At 46.5% G+C, this 15,719-nt stretch overlaps 1 protein-coding gene across 1 annotated transcript; it reads right to left on the bottom strand.

The window, feature by feature from the left end:
• Nucleotides 1-2,241: 2,241 nt before the first annotated feature.
• Nucleotides 2,242-14,873, bottom strand: ENOX2 (ecto-NOX disulfide-thiol exchanger 2; the record flags this gene model as incomplete). The annotated part of the gene is made up of 10 exons (XM_010169054.1): nt 2,242-2,327; nt 3,294-3,402; nt 4,564-4,620; nt 5,437-5,544; nt 6,379-6,560; nt 7,472-7,586; nt 11,163-11,269; nt 12,764-12,976; nt 13,584-13,817; nt 14,667-14,873. Coding segments are annotated over 10 exons (1,418 nt in total), but the record flags the coding sequence as incomplete, so codon positions are not given.
• Nucleotides 14,874-15,719: the final 846 nt, after the last annotated feature.

The following is a 15,719-nucleotide window of genomic DNA, read 5'->3' as shown; positions in this document are numbered from 1 at the left end:
CCAGCTCTGGCCCAGACACACACCAGGACACGCAGTTACCACATCTCTAACAGCACAGGAGTTGCTCAAGCAGAGCCAAGGTACAAGACCTGGAGGTCACACCACCGGAGACAGTGCTACAGAGACTTTCTGTAAGGACTGTTTCGTGGCTTCAAAGCACCTTTGATCTTAATTTCTGCACTTTAATTTCTCTCATCTTAGGTCTGATGACCTGCTGGTCTTCTTGGTGAGATTGATGAGCAGGGAACAGGGGAAAGATATTCCCTCTTCCATATTCCCTCTTCTTTTCCTGCTGGCAGCTTCCAGAAAACCAGGTACTGCTCTCAAGTGCTGCCCCACCTCAAAGCCAAAGATCTGATAGATTTTAAAAGCAACACCCTCAACTCCTACCTAGCTCCTGCAATCATCAAGAGGGAGAGAAAAGAGCCAAGATGTAACCTGGAGAACAAGTAGGTTGTTTGGAGGAGGTCTTTTGAAAGGAGAAAAGACCTGTGCAAGTCAGCAAGCTTGTTGTGGAAACTTCCAGTAGTCGTCTTCTCCACTGGAGATCCCAAAGAGGAAGTGCCAGAAGTCAGAGAAATGATATGATGGCATTTCTGTCGGAGCTCCAAAAAAAACCTCAAGGCAGCTGTTTGCCTCATAGACAAATTCCAAACTAGAATGAGAAGATAAATTATTAGATATGTCTTTATAAAAGGCTGGAGAGAGCCTGGAAAACCCATGCCAGAGAATGGGGGGGGGAAATTAAACAGTAAGTTATAAACAAAAGCAGTTGAAAAAGTTCCAATGACAAGAGATGATTCCCATGCTGGTGAGTCTCCTGCTCCTGGGGGACTTTAAAGACAACCAAAGAATGGTGCAGTAGAGGAGTGAGATGTAATTTCCTTGAACATCCAAAAAGCTTTGGCACGGTCCCTCCCTGTTTGAAAAGGAGCTTGAAGCCAGAGAAATACTGTGGGAAACAGCAGCTTTGTGTTGTTATCAAGGAAAACAAGCGAGTGCTGCTCTTGTTATTGTCCTTCTTGACCCCTGCACCCAGGACTCGATCCCTCCAATTAGCACAGACCCCTGGAGTGGAGATTGTGATTCAGTGCTGACGTTCTTGTCCTTGCACAGCACCCTCCTGACTTCACTGACAGGATCAAAACAGGGACAGAAAAGCTGAGTGAAGGGCCACGAGAGCAGAAACACAGAAAAACTTTGCTCAGAGCCACAAAACCAAGATGACTGTTTAGTTTGGAGAGAATATATACAAACAGTGGCACGCAGAGGTCATCATAAACAGCCTGCGAGAGGCGGGTGGTTCGCTCTTCTCCTTACAAGTCAGAAGGTTGAGGGAAACAAAGGCAGCAAACCGAAAGAGAATAAACAAAAATCCATTTCAGATGGAGGTTTTAAAGATGGGATTCAGGGCTGCAAAATGCAGCTGCTGTCAAAGGGTTTTACACATGAAAGATCTGCAGTGAGAACATCACCTTCAACTGCATTTCGGTTCACGACCAGCTGTGTAAGGGCTAAGCCAGAAGCTGGGTTGCTTTGAGCAACGTGAGCCAGTCAAAGAAGTCCCTGTCCATGGCAAGGGGGTGGTCAAGATGATCTTTAAAGGTCCCTCCCAACACAAACCATTCTCTGACTCTGAGGAAGTTCAATCTTTCCTTTGTCCTCTTCACAGAATCCCAGCATGGCCTGGATTGGAAAAGCCCTTGAAGCTCATCGAGTCCAACCATGAACCCAACACTGACCAGTCCCCTATGACTAACCCATGTCCCTCAGCACTGTGTCTACACGACTCTTCAATCCCTCCAGGGATGGGGACTCCACCACTGCCCTGGGCAACCCCTTCCAATGCCTCAGAACCCTTTCAGCAAAGAAATTCTTCCTCACATCCCATCTCAACTGCCCTGGCCACAACTGGAGCCCATTTCCTCTTGTCCTGTCCCTTGGGCCTTGGTTGAACAGACCCACCCCCACCTCTCCCCACCCTCCTCCAAGGGACTTGGACAGAGCCAGAAGGTCTCCCCTCAGCCTCCTTTTCTCCAGGTTCAACAACCCCAGTTCCCTCAGCTACTCTTCCAGCAAATTATTCCAGTTACCCCACAGCAGTTCTTACCGTCCAACCCCAGCACCATTCCCAGGGAATGAGTGAAGCTCTTAACCAGCCACACAAACCAAACATACCCAGGACATTAAACACAGCCCAGCCCAGGCTGGCTCAGGAACTGGAAGTGTTGGTTCACCTACTTTGCTGTCCAGACGTTGCAGGTAGGAACAGATGTACTCTATGCTTGCTCCAAACGGATGCACATGAAGAAACGTTGAAATTATTCCTGGAGAAAGGAACACCACAAATATTATTCTCAGGAGATAAGAGCCAGCTGAGAACACCAGCTGAGAACACCAGCTCTCTTACAACTGCCCCAGCACAGAGGGATCCAATCTAAGGATTTACTGTTACTCTCAAATCAGATGTAGAAGGGATGGCTAAAGAGAACTCAGCTGAGTGACAATGAACTACTTGTCCCATCAAGACAAGGATTCCCATTCCTTCTTTTCAATGCTCCAGAAAATCCACAGCTACCCAGTGTCCCAGCAGCAGGGACACCTTCCACTAGACCAGGTTGCTCAAAGCCTCATCCAGCCTGGCCACAAACACTTCCAGGGAGGAGCAGCCACAGCTTCTCTGGCCAACCTGGGGCACTGGCTCACCACCCTCACACCAAACAATTTCTTCCTCACATCTCAGCTCCATCTCCCCTCTGCCACTTTCAAGCCATCACCCCTTGTTCTGTCACTCCCTGCCCTTGGCCAAAGTCCCTCCCCACCTTCCTGGAGCCCCTTCAGGTACTGGGAGGCCACTAGAAGGTCTCCCTGGAGCCTTCTCTTCTCCAGCCCCAACTCTCTCAGCCTGTCCTCACAGCAGAGCTGCTCCAGCCCTCGCATCATCCTCATCAGGCTCTAAGGGAATGAAGACAGACCCTCTCCCTGATGCCTCCCAGAAGAGCAACCAGCATCCCAGTACATGCTGACCTGGACTTTCACTCACACCAAATCCACTTTACATGTCTGTGGTGTTGACCAAAAGGTGAGCAATGCCCAAGGTGAAACCCTGACCCCACCAAAGCTTGAGCCTTTCCTTGGTTCCAGGACTCCCACCTCCATTGACATAACCAAAGGAACCAAGAGGTGGCCAGAGGGAGTTGTGAGGCCACCTTGAAGTAACCTCCACTCAATTCAGGTCTCCAGCATCATCACCAAGAACTCACCAACTTCAAAAGAACTTTCAAAGAACTTACCAACTAAGAGAACTTCTCGTTCAGATTTCACAGGACTATTGCTCAATGTCTTCTCAACTGGACATTCCTTCTCCTGGCTGCACGCACAAACTCTGCCTGCACTGCTCTCCTGGAAAAAAAACAACCCAGAGGGATTGTTCCACACACCAGCAGCACAGCAGACACTCCTACACATCAAACAGCAGCTCATCAGACTCACCAGAGTCTGTATTTTTGTTTTCCTGGTCCTGTGAGTCATTGATCTACTGTTTATTTTGCAAAATGCTTCCACCAAAGTCCACGCCCCTGCGTCTGAATTATCAAACCAGATTAAAAACCCATGAAGTTCAGCAAGATGCCCCAACAGAAACTTTTATCAGCCCTGTTTGCCCTAAAAAGGGGCCTTATTTTAAACAACAGAAGGGCAAACAGACCAGAAAAAGCCTTGCAGTGACTAATTCAGAGGCAGATGTTTATTTTTCAGAGGCTTGAATTGAGGCAATAGGTTTAATCCAGCACCCAATGGCTGCACAGGGTTTAGGATCAGACTGTCCTTGACTTGAGTTTGTGGTAGGGACTTTAAAAAGAATTTTACATAATTTATTATCCCTCAAAATAAACACAAGGCTGCCAGTGATGCAAAGACTCAGTGGATGCATTAAAAGCAGGACTTCCTTTTATTCCTAAGTTTGATGTGGAATTCCAGTGGTCTGAGAGCTACAGACAGCTATAAATGGAAACAGCCTCCAGTCACCAGTGAAATGGACTGGACTTGGGCCAGTAACAAGGACAGAATTAAAGTCCCTTGGGTTTGCTCAGCTTCTTATGCCAGTGCAACCCTCAGCTACACAGGACTGTGCAGCCCTGGCCTGAGCAGGTTATAATTTGCTTCTGCAGGAGAAAGTAAAGATTTACACCGTGGAAACGGAGTAAACTTCAGGCTGACACAGGGATCCCAGTTCAGCCAGCAGCGTTATGATGGAAACACACCAACTGCTTCCTCTCAGGGATCCAACAGATCCTGTCGAAGGTGAGTTCAAATGACAGCCCAACAAATTCTCTGGCACATCAAAACCCATTTCTACACCGCAGTGTTGCAATTACCTACTTGTCCATCCAGCCAGAAGCTGCTAGGAACGGGTAACGATGATTTTTAATCTGTATGTACCACACTTAGACATTCACAATAAATCAGACTTGAAAAAATTGCTCATTTTCTAATGAGGCATCATTAATTCCCTCTGTAAGATACTGTGACTAAAGCAGCAGGAAAAAAACCTCTTAGACTTACATTCCCTTGACAATCATTTGTGTCTCTCTCCTTGTCCTCTTCATCTGCTATATTCTGCTGTATATGAACAAAGAAAAATAAAGATTACTTATTTTATTATCTATTATTTTTGTTCTTTGATATCAGGCACTGAAGATTACCAAGACACAAAGCCATTTGTAGTTACTAGAAAGATGTTTATCATCTTCCCTACTTCATGGCACAAAAAAGTGGAGCTAAAGATTAAAAATCTGTGATAAGACCAAAGATTTGGCTCTACAGTCCCCACTGAGAAGTGCTGTGTAATTTCCTGTCTATCCTGTAGATTTGTATCTGTGCTATAGAGGAGAGGACCAAGCAAGTTGTAGATGCAAAAGCAAAAGACAGAGTGGATCACACCTGAGCAGCAGCAGTATGTCTTGATGTTTAGAATAAATCCACCAAGCATATGAATATCATAACACTGAAAAAAAAAATAGTGTTTTATGGAGGTCAGATCAAAACCCAGCCCTAAAAGACAAATCTAAAAATCAATGTTTGATAATCAAAACACCTTTTTTTTTTTAATCTTTTAAAGCTCAGGTTGAAGAAAAACATATTTCAGGTTGAAGAAAAACATGTTTCAGCTGCAATACCATTGTATACTGTAAAATGAAAGTTTAATCTTTTATTTATACTCATGTAGATTATCTCACTGGTCCATGAAGCAATCAGCAAGTTCATTATTGATATACATCCTCCAATTTGGCAGCTAATTTTTTTTAGCTTTCCAAAGACAACTGCTCCTAAGCCAAGGCTAGGCATCTCCTGTCCTTCACTGCACTTATGATGGACCATGAAATCCAAGAACTGTGTTTACTGCTGAGAATAAAGAAGCAGTGGGACAGCACATACCTGCTCCTTAAGGTTTTCTAATAACGTTTCTATTTTCAGTTTTTCTTCTCTCACTTTTTCTAGCTCAGCTTCTCTCTTTTTGTATTCCTCCTGTACTTTCAAAAGATGCTGGAAGAGAAAAGATAAACTCAGTTCTTAACCTGCCTTTTACCTCCTGCTAAGTATATAAAGGTCTTCACAAAGACCTTTAAGATCAAGTCCAACACCACTAAACCATGTCCTGAAGTGCCATGTCTACATGTTTTCTGAACACCTCCAGGGCTGGTGACTCCACCACTTCCCTGGGCAGCCTGTTCCAATATCTGACCACTCTTTTCAGTACAGAAGTTTTTTGTCATATCCAATCTAAACCTCCCCTGGTGCAACTTGAGGCCAGGCCAGGTTCATCCAAAGAAGGACCACAGCATTGCTGAAGGTTCGTACCTTAACAAAGGGTTTACCTGAACTAGTATATGCTCTATAATACGCTTGGTTATCAGTCTGCCTTCATATCCCAAGGGTTTGTGAGGACCCAAACCACTGGAGATTCAGCCCAGGGAAATCCCAAAGAAAAAGCCATGCCCTACTCATTTCCATGAGAATAAAAGCCCAGTAAAGTTCAGAAAATATGTCAAAAAGCAAGCTTGGGATTGCCCGCTGTCTTGCTCACGCTGGTAACCAGGATCTCACACAGTTAGGGAGCAGGTTAAGCACAGACTCAGCATTTCAGAAGTCACAGTGTGGTCAAGCAAAGAGCACACAAGGAATCCATAAGCTACAGATTGTTTCCATGTGACTTATCAGCTCTGAACATTTGGTTGGGCTTTTTTTGGTGACACTGGAAATGACAGAAAGTTTTGATCCCACTGAAAACCAAAATGTTTTTGTTTGTGTTTCTGCTCCACATCACAGCCCCTCTACCTTTGTAGCAAAGGTTGTAGCTATAGAAAAGTCCAGGCCCACCTTCTGCATCCCTTGCAGAGCCTGCTGGAGAAGCTTCATCTGCTGCTCCTTGGTTGTGTCTTCATCCCTGCTTGCTTTGCCTTGCTCCTGCTTTAGCAGCTCCACCTCGTTCCTGTAGGCATCCAGCTGCCAGCGCAGACTGTCATTTTCTTCTTTCAGAGCTTCCACTTGTGATACCAGCGCTGGAGAACAAGGTAGGGAGGGATCAAAAGTTCAAAGAACTTGGGGCAAGAAGTCCCTGGGTGCTTTCCCCCCAGCTCACAGTGGTTCTGTAGCTCCCACTGCCCAGTTACAAACCCAGAGTACCAAAAAGAATATCTCCCAACTACTTTTTCCAACACCTATTTAGAAAACAAGCAACTCTGGAGAAAGAGCATCTCTCAGTGGTGAATGCAGGATACAAGTTGGAAGGAAAAAAACCAAAAAGAAGTGAAAGAATAGGTTGGGGTGAAATGACCAAGCTGGAAAGGAAGCAAGTTTCCTAACCAGCGAAGCTTAAAAACTCTGGGACAGGTTCCACTGGCACCTTCAGCCAGGAGAACATCTCCATCCAGTCATGACATGAAACACCTGCATCACTCTGGTGTCCACACAGGGCTTGATAAATTCAGGAGAGGGTTTCTATAAACGTTATGGCTGCAAAGACAGCTTGAGCAGGTTTCAAACCATACCCACGATGTGTAGGACATACCCTGACATCTCACAGCCTTGCTATTAACCTCTGGGACTTGGGCCATGGCCACAGCACGTGGAGGTTTGTTTGCCTGGGACCCACACACTGTACTCAGAGGACAGGGAGGACAGAAGAGATGCTGCATGGGTGAGAGTGGATTTGGAGTGAGCTTCACCTAATTGCCCCCACTCATTTTTCCCAGTCAGTGAAGATGTGTTGGACCCCACTCTGCACATCTACATATTTCAAAAGGGTGGACTAATATTCACCCGTGTCCAGGAGAAACAGGATCTAAAGCTGCTGGAGAGTGTCCAGAGGAGGGACACAACATTGGGGAAGGGTTTGGAGGAGAAGCCATATGAGGAGAAGCTGAAGTCACTTGGTTTGTTCAGCCTGGAGGAGACTGAGAGGAGATTTTACCTGATTCTTCTGTTTCTTTCATCTCTGGTGGATCTTCTATTTCTTCATCAGACATTTCCATTTCCTCCTCTCTTCGAATACCCATGAGTTCATCATTATGAATGTTACGAATTTCCTAAGGTTCAGAAGGTAGAGGGGGGTTTTTTAAATACAGGTAACAAGGAACAGATGGGGCTGGATAAAAAGATGCCGAAATCTAAGTCTGCATAATGCAACTCCATGATACAAGAAAAGAAATGATAAAAAAATCCCCAAAACCCCCCAAAAAACCCCAACAATTTGGCACAGACTATTAGATCAAGGACAGTATCAAGTGTGAATCAACCTGTCAACGCTACTGGTATTACTGACTCAACCATCTCCCTTCTGCTCCTTGCCGCAAGGCAGGCACTGAGCCATGGTTTAGTTTGGACCAGTGAAGTTTCCTGGTGAGCCCCCTCCCCACACCTGCCCTGCTGTCCTGGTTCCACTAGGACAGGGTTAATTTTCTCTCAGCAGCCAGAAGAGCTGTGGTTTAGGTTCAGTTGGGATTTGTTAGGAGAAGAATGTTGAGCAGGTGCTGATGTTTTCAGTCGCTGCTGGAAGTCCAAGGTCCCCCTGTTTTGCCAGTCTGCAAGTGCAAAGGACTGGGAGGGGGGAAGCACAGTAATTAGCAACCCCCTAATTGGCATTTGGCTCTGCCAATGGGAGAGGAGATCTGTCTCTGCTCCGGGGTCGCTGGCTGGGACAGGCTGGGCATCGGCCAGCGGGTGCTGAGCAGCTGCACTGGGCAGCACTCATTTGCATATTCTGATATCACTGATATTCACCATTTGATTACTGTTTAATGATCATTCAGTCATTGACCAGTTCTCATTTGATCATCACTTAATCATCAATAAAACCCTGTTAGTTAATCCCACAATGATGATTTCTCTTAATAATCCACCTATGACAGCACCTTCTTCACTGGTGATGTGTCCCCCCCCGTGCTTCTCTCCCTTCTCCCCCTGACCATGACTCTCCCTCCAGCTGTGGGGATCTTCTCTGCTCTCTGTCACAGCCTTGGTCCACATCAGGGATCAGAAAGGAGCAAAGATGTTACCTCCTACGCTGGCCCCTGAGCCACCCCAGCTCCTTCCTTTCTGCTCCATTCACCTTGCCCAGGCAGAGCCAGCCAACCCCACCAGCTCCTCCAGACAAGATACCCTGCTCCATCCTCTGCTCCTGGATGGAAACGCATTTCCAAGGCAAGGAAACCCCCAGCTCAGCCTCTTCATCCCTCTACAGAGCAGGACAAGCAACACTCAGAAACAACAGTGGGTCATCCAAGGAGATGGAGGTGTCAGGAATACTTACTAGAAGCTAGCACAGGTGGCCAGGTGTCCCTACCTGATGCCAACTGAACACAACTTCACTTGGGTGATACAGAAACAGCCACAGGAGAAAAGATACAGAAGATTTCAGGCTTCTCATGTCCAACTCTTTGTAGATTTTACTCTAATGGCTTGAAATTTTGAAAAACTCTGCTTGCCAGAACCAACCACACGTCCACTAAGAGCAGCCAAGATGAATGGACACCATGTTTTCAGCCTGGATGAATGGACATCAACTGGGAAAGGGCAAGAGCAAGGCAGATCTGAGCTGCCCACCAGGTTTTCCTCTGATGTGGTGACCCAGAGGATTCAATTCTGCCAAAAGTTGTACCAAGATGCATCTTATGGGTCCACCTTCCTTTAAGAGAAGATCCTAAGCTGGGGGAGACCAACAGGTTGAACCCAGCAACAAGTCCTCCTGGAAGAAGCCTCAGCAGTGGTCTCAAAGCCTCTTCCCATCGGGGAGAACTTACCTTGGAACAAGAGACAGCTCCAAATGGAGAGAGTGCTCCCACCCCAGTCCTAGTCACTCATCTCAGTAAGCAGGAAAGAACAGGAGCATGATCATCTGCTTTTTACCACTAGCTGGGTGTTCTCCAACTCTACAGATTCTTCTCAGTTATGTGGGAAGGTGGCCAGTTTTTCACCCACCAGTACTACCAAGCCCTCCTCAGCAGGGCTGTCCTCCATCCTATCATCCCCAACCTGTATTGATACTGAAGGTTGCCCTGATCCAGGTACAGGACCTTGCACTTGGCCTTGTTGAACCTCATGAGGTTCAGGTCCCTCTTCCCATGGTTCTGTGTTTTTCTCACGTAGTTCACAAGACACAGAGAAACTTTTGACCATGGTCTGTAGTGACAGGACAAGGGGTGATGGCTTTAAACTTCAAGAGGGGAGGTTTCCACTGGACACAAGGAAGAAATTATTTACAAGGAAGGTGGTGAGATACTGGAGCAGGTTGCCCACAGAAGTTGTGGATACACCATGCCTGGAAGTGTTCAAGGTTGGACAGGGGCTTTGAGTAACTCCATCCAATGAAAGATGTCCCATATGAAAGTTCCTAAGAGAAGTAACCTAACAGAACCAAACAGAAAACTTGGTTCCAAGAAGAACCCACTGCTGGACAGGGCTGAGCCCATCAGTGACCATGCAAGGACCTCTGGGAGGTTAAGAAGGGGAAAAAAAAACCCAAAAAACACCTTTGCAACTGCAGCTGGAGAGAGGAGTGAGAAGATGTGAGAGGAACAGCTCTGCAGACACCAAGGTCAGGGAAGAAGGAGGGAGGGGAGGTGCTCCAAGCACTGAAGCAGAGATTCCCCTGCAGCCCGTGGTGAAGATCATGGTGAGGCAGGCTGTCCCCCTGCAGCCCATGGAGGTCCATAGAAGGAGGGAGAGGAGGTGTTCCAGGCACCGGAGCAGAGATTCCCCTGGAACTTGTGGTGAAGACCATGGTGAGGCAGGATGTCCCCCTGCAGCCCATGGAGGTCCATGGTGAGGCAGGCTGTCCCCCTGCAGCCCATGGAGGTCCATGGTGGAGCAGATGTCAGAGGTTGCTCAAAGCCTCATCCAACCTGGCCGAGAACACTTCCAGGGAGGAGCAGCCACAGCTTCTCTGCCCAACCTGGGACACTGGCTCACCACCCTCACACCAAACAATTTCTTCCTCACATCTCATCTCCATCTCCCCTCTGACACTTTCAAGCCATCACCCCTTGTCCTGTCACCCCCTGCCCTCATAAAAATGACAAGCCTTCTTCCATCAAGCCCCATCCTTGTCACTGCTTTTAAATCCTGGATTTCACTGGCAACGCCGCCACGTGGGATAAATACACAAATATAAGAACACTCTCCTTCAAGTTTCCCAGACTGTCCAGTTGCAGTTATCTCCCACCTCTCAACTCTGTCAATAAAAATGGGATAAAACAGGTTTCTGATGATAAATGGGATAAAACAGGTCTCTGATGATGCTTTTGGGTTTGTTGTTTTGGTTGGTTGGTTGGTTGTTTTTTAACATCTCCCTAGAAATCCCTCTTGTTTTAACATCAAAACCAGCAGAAAACAGATCAATAATAATAATAATAATTATTATTAGGGTGCACAACTTGAATCAGCATAAAGATCTCAATATATTGCCACTAGGCACACAAACACCAAGAGAAAAATGTATTACCTGTAAGGCAAGAGACGACTGAGTAACTCCCATCTCACACTGTGAATTAAGGGGTTTGTTATCCACGCGAGCATCGTGCAAACTTAACATCAATATCCTGCCATGAAAGAAACTGTGCTGGAGGATCTAACACAATTAAAAAATACAAAATTAAATTACCAACCTCTGCTTGTTTGCACCACACGCTGATGTTCTTACGCTGAGCTTTCGTGAAATGGTCCCAAGCTTTTTGTTTGGAGGCAGAATGGTACACGGCCACTATCTGCTCGACTGTAGGATCAAATCAGGCCAGAATATCATCCAGAGAGAGCGAACACGAGAGGAGTAAAGGAGTAAAAAAGTGGAATCAGGTAGGTGGTTTGGCTAACCTTTTCTTAAAACACTTGTACTGTGCTGAAAAGGGATTCTGTGCCTGGAAAGAAAAGCTGGGACCTCACCAGGCCACTTTCAAACACTCCACAGAGTAATGATCAACTGGAAAACCAGTATCTGCTCTGGACTGGGAGAAAGGCAGCACAGCTGCCTGTGAGTGTAACAAGTACAGCTGGGTCCCACTTGCTCTCTGAAATGGGATGATTAAGCACAACTGGCACTTTGGATGTTCCCCTGTCCTGCAGGCGTGGTCCCAGAGAACAGCCGGAGCACGACGACATCCCACCCGTGGATACTACAGAACCAGGATTCTGGCATCAGCCACCAACTATTTTTTATTCCTGAGGTTTTATTCCTTCTAAAAATATCTTTTCTAGAAAATTTGCAGAGTTTTTGGGAAATACCAAGTGCCTCTGCTGGGATGAGAACCCACCCGACAGCAGAAAGCACATCTACCTCATTGTTTTTTTTGTTAGTTTGGGTTTTTTAATTTTTATTCTTATTTTTCCACATATTATGTTGCAGTAGGTGTAATTCTTACAAAATAAAATCAGATCTCTGCTACTTAGATTAACCCAAGAGTAGCTGAGATACCAGTGGGTGTTTTATAGAGAGGAGTTGTGTGCTACTGCCTATTACTACTGACTCTGCAGTACTTACTGTATTTCCCTTTGGACCATGAGCTCATATTTTTTACCATGAGCAGAATTTTTTTTTTTAAATAATTAAAAAAAATCAAGTATCAAACAAGTACCAGCCAAAATTATCGAATATAAAACCAAGAATTAAGAATGTTCATAACCTAGCCAAGGGACTCCAAAAAAAATCCTCAGCCTTGCTAAAGAAAGGATGTGTAAGAGGCAGTGAAAGGTTTGAGGAACTGTTATAAATGACATCTTGGAATTAATACAGCCCATGATGCCTCTTCCTTGTTTAATAAAGTACTGGGATTTGAAAGACCCAGGTTTGAAATGCTGTTTTGCACCAGGTTTTCAGCTGTGAGTGTGGGGAACACTTTGCTGCATCCTACCTTTGGCGAATAAATCCTGCACACTTCGCCGAGGCACCACATTACCAGGAACTTACCTTGTCTGTGCACAGAGGTGGAGTTGAAAAGATGACAGAACTACTAACAGACCACCATTAAAAGAGGAAAATAAAGAAATAAATTAAGAATTCATTCTCTCCTCTCCCCAGATGTGGACTCTTATTACTCCAATCAAAGTACCACAAGAAATTTTTATCGAGTTAATGATCTAAGCTCAGAAATCAGCTGTAGCTGCACAGAAGCAATTGCTACTTCTTCTCCTCAAGCCCTTTCCAGGCTCTAGAAATTAAGTTTCTTCCCTACAACAACAGACAACCAACATTCAGCACAGAAACACTACTCACACTGAACCAGAATCCCTGAGAGAGCAAGTTTGAATTTCTCTTTAGCTTCTTCCATCTCTTTCTCATGAGCTGCTTTCTCGTTCACCAGCCTGCGAACGTGACTGTTGGCCGACTGGATCATGGAGTAGAAGTTGTTGGCAGTTCTCCTGTTCACTTCTCCACGTTCTATCCAGGTCAGTAAGGTCTGTATGGCTTCCAAGAACTTTGTGTCATCTGCAGCAAGAACAGAAACCTTTACATCATAGAAGGACAGAGTCACCTGAGTGGTTTTCAGATCCTTTCCCTGACATTACTGAACTGTTCTTTCAACAGTCAACTCATTCTGGGTGGCTAACAATAATTCTTCAAAGTATGGTATTACCTGAATACAAGGCTGTACAAAGGAAGGTTAGTCTTAACATCAAGCTGATGGAGTAAACCATCTGTTTAGGTGCACCAAGAGGAGGTCCAACTGCTAGAAACCTACTGGAAAACTTCATATGTCTATTCAGATGTACTCTTTCACGAAGGAAAATATCCTCCAGCTTCAAAAGAATCAGGTCACACACGGGCCTTGGGCTTCAAAGAAGGTCTTAGGACTCACATTAGTAATTTAACATGAATAAAAAGGTTTTGGAACAAACTGTTGTCCTCAAGTATGGGTTTGTTTATACAAAAAGACAATTCTGAAGAAGAGAAAGGTGAGGTGCACTGGGAGAGGTGCTGTGTGCAGGTTGAGGGCTCAGTGCAAATGGGCTCTGCAAGATCTAGATGGCACCATCACTGCAGTTCTCAGTCCCAGCATCTGCATAGAAGAAGGGTGGCCCACAGAACCACTTACCTTTCAGTTTCTCAGCGACAACGCTGCACTCGTGGTCAGAGTAATGGACAACAGGAGGCGGGGAGGGCGGGCGGAAGCGTTCCTCCTCCAGCCTCCGGCGGTGGCGTTCCTCCCTGGCCAGCATCCTCTGCTTGCACTCCCACTCATACAGATCGTCCCGAGCCTGAGCAAAATCCACGTGCAGGCGCCCAGTGTCCTTCTTGTCAGTGCTGGAGCCCAGCCTGATGCGATAGCCTGCAGTGTTCAGAGAGGACAGGTGACCTACTGTAAGCCCCAACCACCCAACAGTGCTTGTCTCTCATTCCTACAGAGCCAGAAAGCTCCTGAACAGAAGAGTTTACTGAAGAGTAGCCCAGGTGGCCAAGAAGGCCAAGGGCATCCTGGCCTGGATCAGCACCAGTGTGACCAGTAGGACCAGGGAAGTTCTCTTCCCCCTGCACTGGGCACTGGTGAGGCCACTGGGTTCAGTGTTGGGTCCCTGAGTCCAAGAAGGTCATGGACTCCAAGGACATGGAGGTGCTGGAGCGTGTCCAGAGAAGGGAACGGAGCTGGGGAAAGGTCTGGAGCACAAGTGTGCTGAGTTCCCTTGTGGCTGAGGGAACTGGGGGTGTTGAGCCTGGAGCAAAGGAGGCTGAGGGGAGACCTTGTGGCTCTGTCCAAGTCCCTTGGAGGAGGGTGGAGAGAGGTGGGGGTGGGTCTGTTCAACCAAGGAACAAGCAGAAAAGCAATAGCAGTAGAAGTAGACATGAACCAACACAAGAGCAGACAAATCTTCCAATAGCAACAAAGCCCATTGGTGTAACTATAAAGAAGCCAGTACATCTCTGGCAGAGGGGAGATGGAGCTGAGATGTGAGGAAGAAATTGTTTGGTGTGAGGGTGGTGAGCCAGTGTCCCAGGTTGGCCAGAGAAGCTGTGGCTGCTCCCCACCCGTAGTTGGAGGAGGCTTTGAGGAACCTGGTCTAGTGGAAGGTGTCCCTGCTGCTGGCAGGGGGGTTGGGACTGGATGAGCTTTAAGGTCCCTTCCCACCAAACCAGTCTGGGATTCTATGATCTCTGTCCCAGAATTCTGAGATGCACATACCAGAAAGATAAAGCGCCTTGTCCACCATGAACTCCTCAGCAAAGCGGATGTGACAGAAATTCTTCTTACTCTTCCGAATAGCGATGACCTCCCCACACTGCTCAAACACTTCCATGATGATCTGCTCTGTTCCATTTTCTGGCAGTCCTCCAACAAACACTGTCTTACACCCTGGGGGCCTCTCCCTTGTTGCTGGAGGGGGAAGATCTGAAAAGAGTGAGACAGATAAAACAGACCAGATTAGTTTTTGGTTTGGCAGCTCTGGTGGTTTCACTCCTTGGGCTGCAGCCAAACACAGTCGCTCTCTCACTCTCCCACCCCATCCGGGGAACAGGGGAAAGAATTGGAAGGGGAAAAGTAAGAAACCTCATGGGTTGGGATAAAAACAATTTACTCATTGAAATAAAATATAATGATGATAACAGTAATAACAGATCTCAGGAGTCTGAAGCCTCCAAACACTGAAGCAAAGGCTCACTGAGCTCCTGTCGTAGAACATGAGCAGCACCAGGACCTCAGAACATGAAGGCTGAGAAGGGTTTTTCCCCCCTCTGTGTTTTTTATTTTGAAAGTGAGGAGGAAGGGTCAGTCAGCTGGTTTGAAGGGGATCCTTGTTTCTTGCTACAGCCTGCTGAGCCCTGACTGACTGTTTATGAAAGTTTTCTGCCTTATTTTCAACTCCCTCTACTCTCCTTCCATCCCATTCTGCAAAACCCAGAGCACAGACTCAGCATGGAGCACGCTGGCTGATCCAGTCCCCTTACCTCCTAGAGCTTGCAGGAATCATGCCGTGAGGATTAGAATTCAAATATCAAGGCACTGGAATGCTTTCTTTCCTAACCCTTATCAATCTAACAATCCAAAAATCCTATTTACTGGAATGGCAAACACTCAGTGACAAGAAAAGGTTTCTCCTGTTGCTCCATCACCTGCTCGCCAGCATCTAGTCATGGTGACTCACCCCAGAGCACATACACACACACCCCTATTCCTATGTAGACAGACAGAAACAGGAGAAGAAAATAAAGGGGGAAAAATATAAAGGGGGAAAAA

The sequence above is a fragment of the Antrostomus carolinensis genome, unplaced genomic scaffold (assembly GCF_000700745.2).
Source record: "Antrostomus carolinensis isolate BGI_N321 unplaced genomic scaffold, ASM70074v2 scaffold21665, whole genome shotgun sequence".
In the NCBI taxonomy this organism is placed as follows: domain Eukaryota; kingdom Metazoa; phylum Chordata; class Aves; order Caprimulgiformes; family Caprimulgidae; genus Antrostomus; species Antrostomus carolinensis.
Note: the sequence above shows the minus strand (reverse complement) of the source record. Positions and strands in the feature narration are given on the sequence as shown.